At 32.8% G+C, this 12,309-nt stretch overlaps 1 protein-coding gene across 14 annotated transcripts in view; it reads left to right on the top strand.

Annotated features, from left to right (window-relative positions):
- Nucleotides 1-12,309, top strand: part of FOXP2 (forkhead box P2) — a 570,611-nt gene that overhangs the window by 405,963 nt on the left and 152,339 nt on the right. For 13 of the 14 annotated variants that reach the window (XM_086692029.1, XM_086692022.1, XM_086692037.1 and 10 more), the window contains one exon: nt 6,673-6,762. In XM_086692029.1, coding sequence (XP_086548155.1) covers nt 6,673-6,762 — 90 coding nt within the window. Of the gene's footprint in view, nt 1-6,672; nt 6,763-10,372; nt 10,431-12,309 lie in introns of those variants that run through there. The other variant, XM_086692079.1, reaches the window with a different exon arrangement.

Below are 12,309 nucleotides of genomic sequence, written 5' to 3'. Positions count from 1 at the left end.
ATAATAGTTTATTTTCAGATATACTATAATTTAGTAGCGTGTATTTTCAGTTAATATCTAGTATGCAAGTTGAAATTATAAAAATGTGGCAGTAATAAGTCTTGAGTCCATGTCCAAACTAAAGATGGTATGGGCCTCATATTGAGAAAAACCAAAACAAAACAGGGGCACCTGGGTGGCTCAGTTAGTTAAGCATCCGACTTCATTTCAGCTCAGGTCATGATCTTGCGATTCACAGGTTCTAACCCCGTGTCAGGCTCTGTGCTGACAGCTCAGAGCCTAGAGCCTGCTTTGGACTCTGTGTCTCCCCCTCTCTCTGCCCCTCCCCCACTTGCACTGTGTCTCTCTCAAAAATAAATAAACATTAAAAAAAAATTAAAGCAACCAAAGTGTTGTAAGTATGTGAGAAATAAAAAGTAAATCCGAAGAATGTTTGAAAAAATAATAAAATATTTCATAGTAGAAGAGAAATCACTGAATGTGCATAAACCATTGCAGTTCCTGGAACATGTACCATAATAAAGAGATTCTGTAAAAATATTAATTTTAACAATTTTAATAAAATTAGTTCCAATTCATCTTTACCTTTCATACTTGGGAGTTTTGCAGTTGGATGGAATTCCTTAATATGTGAACAGGAATTTTATTTAACATTACTGTAGATTATATTAATGTTCTTTATGTGTTCCATTAGCAATTCATTATCATTAGCAACTAAATAATAAATAAAATAGAAATCTGAATAACAGGCTACTTAGTATCATTTACTGTAGCCTCTGGAATGCCAGCTCTAAAGAAGAGAACCTGTTCATCCCATTGTACTGAGTATATGATGCTAGGCCTGACAAAACAGCAACAACAACAAAAGCCTGTCTTAGCCATAACTTGCCATGAATTCACTGGCTTATTTTATGGAAAGGTTTCTGAGCTTATCTGGGATTTGGAGCCATATTGGAAGATACTGAATATTGGGTTTGGATCTGAACCTTGAGGACTTCCTTAGAAGTCATGTGAGGGTGACTTGAGAATCTAGGCCATCACACATCCCGTGCCTCAATTTTCTTTCCTTTGGATCTACATCATGAATACCGAGCCCAGACAGCCTGACATTAGGTTAGTAAACAGGATGCTTTATTATTAATAATTCACTCTTATTATACTACCATGAAATAAATGATCTTAGCTTCTCACTTTAACTTCCATAGTAGTCCACACTATGAACACCATATACCTACACATTTATTTTTTTAACTTTATGTGAAGTATACTGTAAAATGAAAATAACAATTATTTTTAAAATATTTTTTGGTAATTAGCTCTTTTTTTCCCAACAAACTTAGTCTAATTATGTATCATCCATGATAAAACGAGAGGTCAATAGCTACAGATGCATAATTTCACTCTGATAGATTGCTGTTTGAAAATAGGATGTGACAATTAGATGATTAATTTTCTTCTATTAAATAGCATTACAAGACTTCAGATTACATTTATCAGTATATTCCCTTTAGTGAGAACATAATGTGAGGAAAGGCCAAACAGAATAGGAATTCACATCCTTTGTGGAAGCTCCGAATATGCTTTTTATCAACCACACTTGTGAAAATAATTAGACAATGAAATTCTGTTTGAAAACTTATTTCACGTTCAGTTTTCAAAGTAACATGTTAAAGACGTCATATGTTAAAGGTTAAAGCATGTGAGTATGAGGAGCAAAATTTTGAATGTCCTGCTGGCATTTTTTTTTTTTTTTTTTTTTGGTTCTGGTTATCTGCAAAGTATACACCCCTTGTCAGTATAACTAGGGAGTGCCTGTGTAAACATTCTTGTTTTGCCTGTTCCACATAATCGTTTCTTGTATCATATTTCTTCTGACCTCGCTATCTGAAACCAATTACAGGAGATCCATTTGGGCTGCATCTATTTTCATAAGAAGCCTAGGCAGCAGTGTTTTTCTCAGAGATGAATATCAACATCAAATATGCTTCTGAGTGCTTTGTTATTTATGTTTCAGAGAGATTTTGTAGCCTTCAGCTCTCAAGAATGTGTCATGCTGTGCTGTTTATACATTGAAGATATTAATGGGTGTAGATGCCATTTTTCATTTTAATGTCTCAAATGCAACAGGCTGATAGGTTAAGCATTCCTATTTTTATAGGGAGAGATATGAGTGATGTCTGTTTTCTCCCAAAATATACATATATTTACTTTGAAAAAAAGAAGTTATTTATTAACCTTAGAATGCTCAACATTTTTGGTTTCACTGGGTGTTTCTGAGCTATTCTCAAACAATTTTACTCCTCGTGAAAGTTTTCAGGGTTTTTCAAGATATTGATCTGACAGGTTATAAAGCTTTTTTACTCTTAATTCTCATAACGACCTACTCATTAAAGTCACTGTCCATATATGAGATTCATAGGTAGCATAAAATTACTACTGTGGTGGAGGGGTGATAACTTGAACTTCTGTTTTTCTTACAGAATTTTAGTTTATTTGAAATTAAACAGTAACTATTAGGAATGCTGTTTTCAGTAAGTATTTTTTTAAAGTTTTTATTTAAATTCCATTTAGTTAACATACAATGTAATACGTGTTGTGGAGTCAGATGCACTGAATTCTGAAAAACTTGTGCATTCCCACACCTCTGCAGCCTAACAAAAATACATCTTTAATCTGTTGTAAAAATTTTTATTCATTTTTCAAAATATTTTAATTTAATCTGATTCCAATTTTTAAAATGTCCTATCTTAATTTTCTTTCACTTTACTAAAATTAGATAACTTCATTAAGTAAAGTGCACTATTAATTCAAAACAAATGTGTTTTTGGAAACTAGATATGGTTTGGCTGTCTTAGAAACCTCTTTCTTATTGTTCACTAGAATCACACTCAGTCATTATTAAAGGAGATTCTGTAAACATCTCTTGTCTTTGCTCTAATTTTTTTTTTTTTTTTTTTTTTTTTTGGCAGAGCAGAGGGTGATCATATAAATCCTAAATAGCTCATAGAACTTAATGAATGGCCCTGGAATTTATCTTTTCTATTTACCAATTGAAGTGGACAAGTGATTTTCAAATTAATATTTTATGTAATTTGACACCTAACACCTTATATTGATGAAAGTGTTTTATCTCATAATCTTTCATCTTTTGGGTAGCTACAAAATAAATTACTAAGATGAACTAAATATCTGTGAGCAATTGTTTATTAAAATTCAGTCCTAAAATGATATCCAGAATGCTGGGAATAAAAATGTCATGTGATGCCTGCAGTTAGAATGCAAACTGCCAGAGATGCCTGCTTAGGATAAGTTTTAAATCATTCCTGATATCTTAGAGTTATTTTTTGTTCTCCTGACTTTTATGTTTGCTACGGCAGTCTCTACTGCTACTAAAAGAATGTTGGAATAGGCAAATGTTTTTTTTTTTTTTTTTAATTTATTTATTTTTTTTTATTTTAGAGAGGAGGGGAGAGGGGCTCTTTTTCATAAGAATTTGTACTGAAAGATGATCCTGGACTATTAAAAAGAAAACTTTTTTTAACATTTTATTTTTGAGAGAGAGAGAGAGACAGAGCACAAGTAGGGAAGGGGCAGAGAGAGGGAGACACAGAATTGGAAGCAGACTCCAGGCAGGCTCTGTCAGCGCAGAGCTGATGCGGGGCTTGAACGCATGAGCCATGAGATCATGACCTAAGGCAAAGTCAGACGCTTAACCAACTCAGCCACCCAGGCACCCCCGATCCTGGACTATTTTAAAGATAACTCTCAATGTGCATGGAAACCAAGGTACTTTAAGAGTTTAGCCAGCTGTCTGTGGTATTCTACTATTACTATTACTCCTGTAAAAACATGCACATGTACACGTATGCTTTTGTCCAGGGAATTTTCATGTGCTGCAATTTCAATAAATCTAATTTTCTAGTGTCTTTCTATAGCCACTGGGTGTTGCATATTCCATTGGGTTTCTTGTGTGGGTTGAGCTGAATGAGTATCATGCAGGATGGTGACATGAATAGGGCCCTAAGCTTGGAAGACAGCTTAGAAGTTCACGCCTGAACTTTTGACCAAACGATGCTACTGCTTTGTGACTTTAATCAAGTTATTGTCATGTTGGTGCTTCAGTCACTTGTCTGGAAATTGTGAAAGCTAAGCTAAACAACGTGTAAGACTTATGTCCAGCTCTAGAATTGTTCAGTTTGTTCAGTTTATTTGTAATAACTGGTCAAATGATCAGAGGGTTCCAAGAGTTTAGAGTTCCATCAGGTATTGGTCGAGGATATCCAAGTCAAGGATGGCAGGAACACTCAGCGATAAAAACAATCTGTGTTCCGTGGTAGTTGTTCCATTCAAACATTTACAAATTCAAATGTAAAAAGATTATATTGTAGTTTTTCTTTTAGGTTTGGATAAATGAATATGCTCTCTTTATAGGTAAAAATCACTCATTATGGCGCCATATGTGCTCCTTTACTCCAGCTTTACCCATTGCCATCTAATGGTTTCTTTGATGGAACAGAGAGAGACAACATGGCACACTGGAATGCACTCTGGCCTGGAAGCGGGAGACCTTGAACAAAACACTTGATTACTCTAGGCCTCATTTTCTCATTTGTTAAACTGAGGGCATCAGCGTACATGATTTCTATGATTGCTTTTAGTCCCAGCCGTCCATGATTCCAAGATTCACAACTATGTTCAGCAGAATCCTTTAAGAATAATAAATGGCTACAGAATTAAATATAAACTCAATAAGTCTGTGTGTACACAAAAGGGGAAAAAACAGTTATATGAAAAAGATGAGGCAAAATTTGTGTGGACTGTGGCAACAAAGGCAAAAACAGTTGATGGATTTTTTTTTTTTTTTCTTTTCTTGAGAGTTTCACATAGACACAGCCTAAGTCACACTATGGTAATTTCCACTTGCACAATATCATTTGGAGTTATTTTATAAATTGTGATTTAAAAAGTGAAGCTGTATCATTTAGAATGTTAAATGAAATCTTTTAAACTAAGTTTTGTGATAAAGTATTTGGGGACTTTTTTACTTGGTCTTTCATTTGTCAAACTGCACTTCACATGAAATTGCCTGAGTTCACTGGAATGTGCCATCCTTAGAAACATCGAGGTAGTAATTACTTGAAAAATTGAAAAAACAAAAGATTGCTGCTCTGAGTGAGTGTGTCTCCAAATGTAAAAAGTGTGCTTTACAAACTATGCCAGATCCTGCTCCGGGAAGACAAATCAGCGTCGTTAGGGGAGGGTGCTATAGTGCCTTCAGTTTGTTTACTTTGGTTTCTATGTCTGCCTGCCTTCTCAGAAAACTTGCTTGGAGCCAGACTGTAGCAGCCCTCTCTCTGTCTTTTCATAATTGATCAGGGGATGACTGCCTTCCCCGAGGGTTAAGACGTGGCAACTTTTTCTGTTTGCTCAGCATCTCAATGCAGTAGTTCAAACATTGTTCACACCAGCTGGCAGTGTAATGCCATATGCACATCTTGTCAAAGCAACTGTTGTCATGGATACTAGAAACTCTCTTAAAAACCAGATCATTGATTCCAATCAAAATTGTACTTTTTATCAGCTTAGAATCTCAATTATGATAGTAGAATATTGATCTAAGATATTCTCCCATCATGAAAAATTTACCTTGTATTCTAAAACAATGAAGAACAGAGTAGGGCAATGATTTATTTTAGTTTTATGTGTTGAGAAATTTCATCATTAGTGTTCATTAAACTCAGTTATTGAGAGAAAAAATGAGTTTGCAAAGTAGAGGCTCTTAAAAAGTTTTTTTTCCCCTTAATTTATACTGCTACCCTAAAAGCATCTCAATATGTATTTTTTCATGACATTCGTTTTTATATAAGTTTATATAGTGTACTCACCAAACTGCCCCTCCTCCTGTAAATGAAATGCTTTATTTCTTATGTTAAGTTTTGTTTTCCTGAATGGGAAAAAAAAAAAAACATAAAAATAAATGAAAACATCTTCTATTTTGATTGGTATTCTGTCACACATAGAAACAAACCTGATTGGTTGAGTGGTAATTTCTTTGTTCTCTGATTTTGCTAAGAATGCAAATGAAAACCACTCAATTTTATTTGGCATTAAAACTGCACTTTATTTTGTCAAAGGAGAGGTTTCCCCTTGAATTGTAAGTACAAAAAAAGTGTTTTTAATCTTTGGTGAAAATCCTTATTAATTCACTTTCAAGATAATCTGATGTTGATTTGTCAAATTTAATTACAGCTTCCGGTAACACTTGAAGTCTACTGCTTTTGCTTCAAAATTGTAATATGAAAATGCAAATTGAATGATAATTTAAAAGGGAGTGGGCATTTTAGTTGAACACTCAAAGACAAGTTCCTTGTGGAAATGAGGTTATTGATGCAGTTTATGATTTTTTCCTCGTTAAGCACTTTAAACAAATTAACTTTATTTCCTGCAGGATTCCATGTATCTCCATGACTTTAAGTAAAGTTGTGTATGTGTTATATGTGGGATTTTTGTTTCACATTAGAAGATATTTAATAATTCTCTCTAGAAGGGAGGATGGGAAAGGAGCTGTCATACATTGAAGCCTTTTACTATTAACCAAGGAATAGCCAATTATTGATAATCAATTTACCATTCAACAAAGTATTTAGATATTGCTCCCTTTTTTACTTTTAGGCTCTCCAAGCAGCTAGACAACTTCTCTTACAGCAGCAAACAAGTGGATTGAAATCTCCTAAGAGCAGTGACAAACAGAGACCACTGCAGGTTAGTAAAGCATTCTTGTCCTTGAGATCTTATTTTAAAAGATGTTCATAATGATAACAAATGTGCAGACCCAGTTGTATACATTCAGAAAATTATTACATTTGCATGTGTTGATAATTTTAATTCAAAAAGAGAGCCCATTTTACTTTTTGGAAAGAGAAAAATATTTTCTATTTCCATAGATTTCAAAAGTGTACGAGGCCACTTATTGCGAAAATTGTATAGAAACCACATTTGGTATACGTAGGCATAAGAAGTTTTGTATAAAACTCCCTTGTGGGATTTTAACAGAATTTTATTCACAAGTTAAAATAAAATGTGAAATTTCTTCTCCAAAAGCAAAGCCATAGTAAGATGGTGTGGAAAGAGACAAAGCAGTCTTAGACAACCTCCGCAGTTGTATCCAAGTGACAAATGCAGAAAACCTCCAAGGTTGCCAGAAAAACTGTTTGAGTTTGCCAAGGAGTTATTGCTGTTGCTACAGTTATAAAAACACATTCTGGAGTTTGTTGTCCTTATTCACTATGTTTGTCCTGTGCAACTGATAGTATATGTATGTCCTTTAAAGTAACTTTTTCTTATGTAATATAACCACTGTTTCATATAGTCTTACCCAGGGTATATAGGCCATTGTTTGGGGAGAAGAAGCATTTTTAGGGTGTTTTTTTTCATGTTTGGAAGGTAGAATCTGGAGTTACATAAAACATCTTTCAAAATGTTTATCAGCTCTGTTGAAAGATAAGCAATGGTTTTTCCTGAATCCTGTGTTATATGTAAGCCTAATAAGGTAAGCTTAGTTTAAAAAAAAAAAAAAAGTAAGCATCCTTCTTGTTCCTTTATTTTAACAAAACAATCTTGGGTTTTTTTTTTTTTTTTTTTTAATGGCCTAGCTGTCTATTTTCATTTTCAGGTGTATTCCCAGATGCTAGTAATTAAATCTTACATGATGGCCTTCTGAATGACAGAGAATTACAGGCTACTTATCTACACAATCCAGAAACTACTTATTCCCTAAAAACTGGATTAAATTTTTGGTCCCTAAACAAATTTGAGATCAGAATATATGTTGTTGGGAACCAGCCCTTTCGTGGGAGGTGGGTGGGAAGAAGGAGGACTTGTGGAGAGGGGTTGTGTTCCAACCGTGTAAAGTTCAAATGTCTGCCATGATTGCAAAAGTTGTAGTGAATCAGCCTGAGTTTAAGATTCATTTTAACTTTTTTTAAAAAAATAAATGTCACATTCTTTTGTTTAAACTAATCAGTAATTTTATGGTGACACACTTTCCTCACCATCATCTCTCCCCAAGTAAATGACAGTGATTGGAGTATTTCCATCAAATTCTCTTAGTCAAAGGGAGCCTCTCCATACATTTACATGACAGAGAAAAATCTGCATAGAAGTCACATAAGATAGCAAATGAAATATTTTCCTCACTGTAGCTTCAGAATGGGAATTTTGCACTGTTGTTGGCATAGCAAGGGAGGTTTAGTTGCTGGCAGCATAAGCCAAAGGTAGGAGTTTATTGTTTCGACTTTGGGAAAAGCACTACATATTGTCCTAATTCTATTTTAACATGCCCCTTGATAAAAAAGACTAAGTAGTTGTTCCTTCCTCCCCAAAGCTAAGTCCAGTAGAAGCTTCTTTATTGCTGGTTACCAGGGTATCTTTGGAAAGAATGGTTGGGCTTTAGTTTGTCTTTCTTTTTTTGTTGTATTGGAAGGCAAGATTTGATACTTTGTTTAACTAAAATATACATAATTTTTCTTGGAAAGCACACACATATAATGTAGGAATATTAATTACTCTAAAATAAGAAATTGTTGCTCATGTACCAAATGTTGTATAAATAAAATTTCGGGCGGAAGTCCTCAATTTTGTTATTTTATTGCGAAAGGATGATTGAAAGTAATTTAAATATCTTTAAACAATTTCAAGTGCTAACCATTACCACAGACTTTTCTTGTGTCACTTATATTTAGTGTTTTATGATGCATATTAATATATCTCCTTTGTATAAATTATAAAACTATAGCATTTTATTATTATTTTGTATTTTAATCAGGTCTAATGCCAAAATGTCATAGGAATGAAAAGTTGGTTTTTATGAATGAGAATTTAGAAGTAATGAATGAAGACTTACCTGTTCACCAAATTATATACTGCGATTAATATAATGTGAGCCTAAAGTTTTAGTATCTCGCAGAATTTGATAAGTTTAGCAACTGTAAACATACTGGGATTGTGTTACAAACCTAGCAGCATCTTCCTAGTTTGCATATGTTGCCAAATGAGGATATTAGGTGATGCTTATCCTTGCATCTGCAAATGCTTTTTAATGTGAGTTGCACTATTAGCCACTTATGTGAAAGGGTTGCATATTTTTGTTAAAAATTTTAACCATAAAATATGAAATTAACACTTTAAAACTTTGACGATTTTTTTTCAGTCTAGTTCTTTTTCTACGTAAAGAGTTTAACCAATCTTTCAGAATAGAGTTGGTGTAGATTATCTCTTAAAATGAATAAAGATAATTGAACATGTTTCAAAACCTGCACTTATAAAGGCTAGGTATTTGGTGCTGATAATAGATCATGGTGGTTTGTGCTTTATCATACATAACACATTTTTAGAGGACCAAAAGAAAGGGCGTGTTTTTCATTTTCAAATATAGTTTTGATGGAGAACTATTTTATAAGGTTTGAAAAAAAATAGAGAGAGATAAAAAAAATCTGTTTTGATGGCTCAAGTCACAAGAACAATATTAGGTCTTGTTATACTCAACTGATTTCTTTGAAATGTTGAAAAGTAGTAGCCAGATTTGAAGTGTGACATGGTAGAGAGTCTATTTCCAACAGACTAGTATTTATCTGCTATTACTTTTTCATTTACATTTTTTTCAGGGTTTTGTGCTACAGATGACTTAGATATTAGCCTATCTAATACAAAATGGAAAGAAAAAAATCACATCTGACAAGCTCGAGTACCGATTGTAGTAATAATTTCACTCTTCATGTATAGATATCTGAATATATGTATTTGAAACATATTTACATTTTCTATTCATTCCATAAAACACCAATTGAATAGGTCCAGTCAGTAGGTACATTGATTAATGACATATTGATGAATAATATATAAAGATTGTGATGCAAATGGGAGCTCATATTAACCTAGGCATTACCAGATGTTTTTTCTTTACATGCTTACTGTATACCCCAGAAAACACACTATAATGGCTAAAGACAGCCTCTTGTCTTGATTTCTGATATTTACTTATATCTACTCCTAGAACTTCCTAGGCTTGGTTTACCCATAGTGGATCATAAAAAGAAAAGTTAGCCAAAGAGAATAAGTAATGCTTTCAATCTCATAAAACTAATTTCCAGATTAAAAAGAGTAAATTTCTTTTACTGTTTTTAAACACACGCGCACACACACACACACACACACACACACACACATTTGCATATGCACACATGCACACTTCCATAATCTGTAAATTTTAAATTTTTTGTAAAATACATTATCAGTTTTCTAGCCTATGACAAATCTACTTAATTTAGTTTAGGTATGAAAATTGGTCGCATTATTGTTCTTGTTACATTTACAGCCATGAGACAGACTTGTGGTTCTTCAACAGCTGTGCAGAGCAGAGACGTAAATTTAAGGTAAATGACATTGCTTTGCTATCTTAGATGAATATTAGTATATAGTATTGTAATCACTTCATTGTAGGTTAATATCTAATATAAGGTTCTCTTTTCCAATAGGTAATTAAAATATATATTTTTTAAATAATTGTATTAAATAGTTCAAGAACAGAAGAATAAAAAGCAGAAGTGAATTACACTCAAGGGTCTTATTCTGACTCTGCCACAAACCAGTTAAATAAGTTAAGGAAGCCACTCATCTTTTTAAAGTAGAGACATTGGGCTTAACTGATGGACAAAATATTACAATATGTGCTTTAAGATTTATTTTTTTAATCAAGTTATAGGCATCTTAATTTTTCAGGAATAGCTGTATCTTGTTGGGTATTAGTTTATGAGTTAAGATTTTATTTGTTTGTTTGTTTTCAGTTACAAAGCACTTGTTTACTAACATGCCATAGCCAAAAATAATGTTTTGGAATCAACGTACTAAATCCTGTATGCGTGGAAACCATTGTGCAAGTATCATTTTGTACAATATCTGAAGAAACTTTGTTCTTTTTAATGCCTTGAAGTAGTTTTATAAATTGATTTTAGAAGAAACAAAAGCTACACAAAGAATGATTTTACCTATGTATTTTATTTAATAATCTACAGTAAAATATGTTGTGATATAATACAATTTAGCAAATTTCTACCTTTTTTACTTCTTCAACTTGAAATGTTAAAATTAACATCAGCAGACAAAACAAGAAATTCTGCAGTAAACTACTCAGCATTTGTAAAATTTCATATTCTCGGAATAAACCAAGAATAAAGTATGAAATATAAATAATGAAATATATATTCTAGAAGAAAATAATAACTGTAGGATATGGAATTAGACACTGATAAATAATTTAGGTTTTAGGAAATTATAAATGTTCGTGCATGCAGTGGTAAAGAATAATGTTGAATATTTCCTTTTCAACCTAATTTCTGATTTCTAGTATGGAAGAATTAGAAGGAAACTAAAACATCTTGTTTCAAATACTGAAAGTAACAAAATCAAAAAATTTGCAATATGGATTTGAGTAGAGCAATGCACTATGATGTAGAAAACAAGATTTTTTAAAGTTTTTTTTGCTATTTTTTCTATGTATCAAAAAGATAGGCAGTAAGTCGAATACATTGCTTTTATTTCATAAATCATAAATTTTAAAAAGTTTAACTTAAAAACTATTCACAAGGACAGACTATGCCTGTGTGGTACTCATTTTCCCATTAAAGTACAGAGCATTTCTTAAAAGCCAGCATGAAATAAGCAGTTTTACAAGAATGTTATAGAATACAACCTTAAAATATGATGATGTTGCTTCAATGGAAAACTTGTATCTCATCTAGTCATAGCATGTAGGAGAAAGAACATACGTTTTGAGTATGAAGCCTACTTTGTCCTTAATCAGTAAGATTTTACGTAGGTAGAGTCCTTGGAGTCCATGTCGTGGAGGCTGTTACCTCCTCTCTAAAAAAGGGACAAAGGACACCTATCTTGCAAGATTGTTGTGAAGACTACAAAGAATACTGTGTTAAGTAACTAGCGTAAATTCTTGCACTTATAATGAGTTAATAAGTAATTACTGTTATGATCAGCTCCAGAAATTTTATATTTAATCCAAGGTTATGATAAATATTCTATAATATGGTTTCAATTGTCCATAATTTTCACTATTCACTACGTATGCCTAATTTATAAGAAAGCAGCACTGAGTGTTTTAGGTACTACTAAAGTATCTCCCCCTCCTACATGCCCCCACAACATACATATTTCACAGTTGCCACACACAAAATTACTTTTTAATTTTTTTAACATTTATTTATTTTTGAGAGACAAGAGAGAGACGGAGCATGAGTGGGG

This window comes from Puma concolor, chromosome A2, assembly GCF_028749965.1.
Source record: "Puma concolor isolate L17-30 chromosome A2, mPumCon1.1.hap2, whole genome shotgun sequence".
Taxonomy (NCBI): Eukaryota; Metazoa; Chordata; class Mammalia; order Carnivora; family Felidae; genus Puma; species Puma concolor.
Note: the sequence above shows the minus strand (reverse complement) of the source record. Positions and strands in the feature narration are given on the sequence as shown.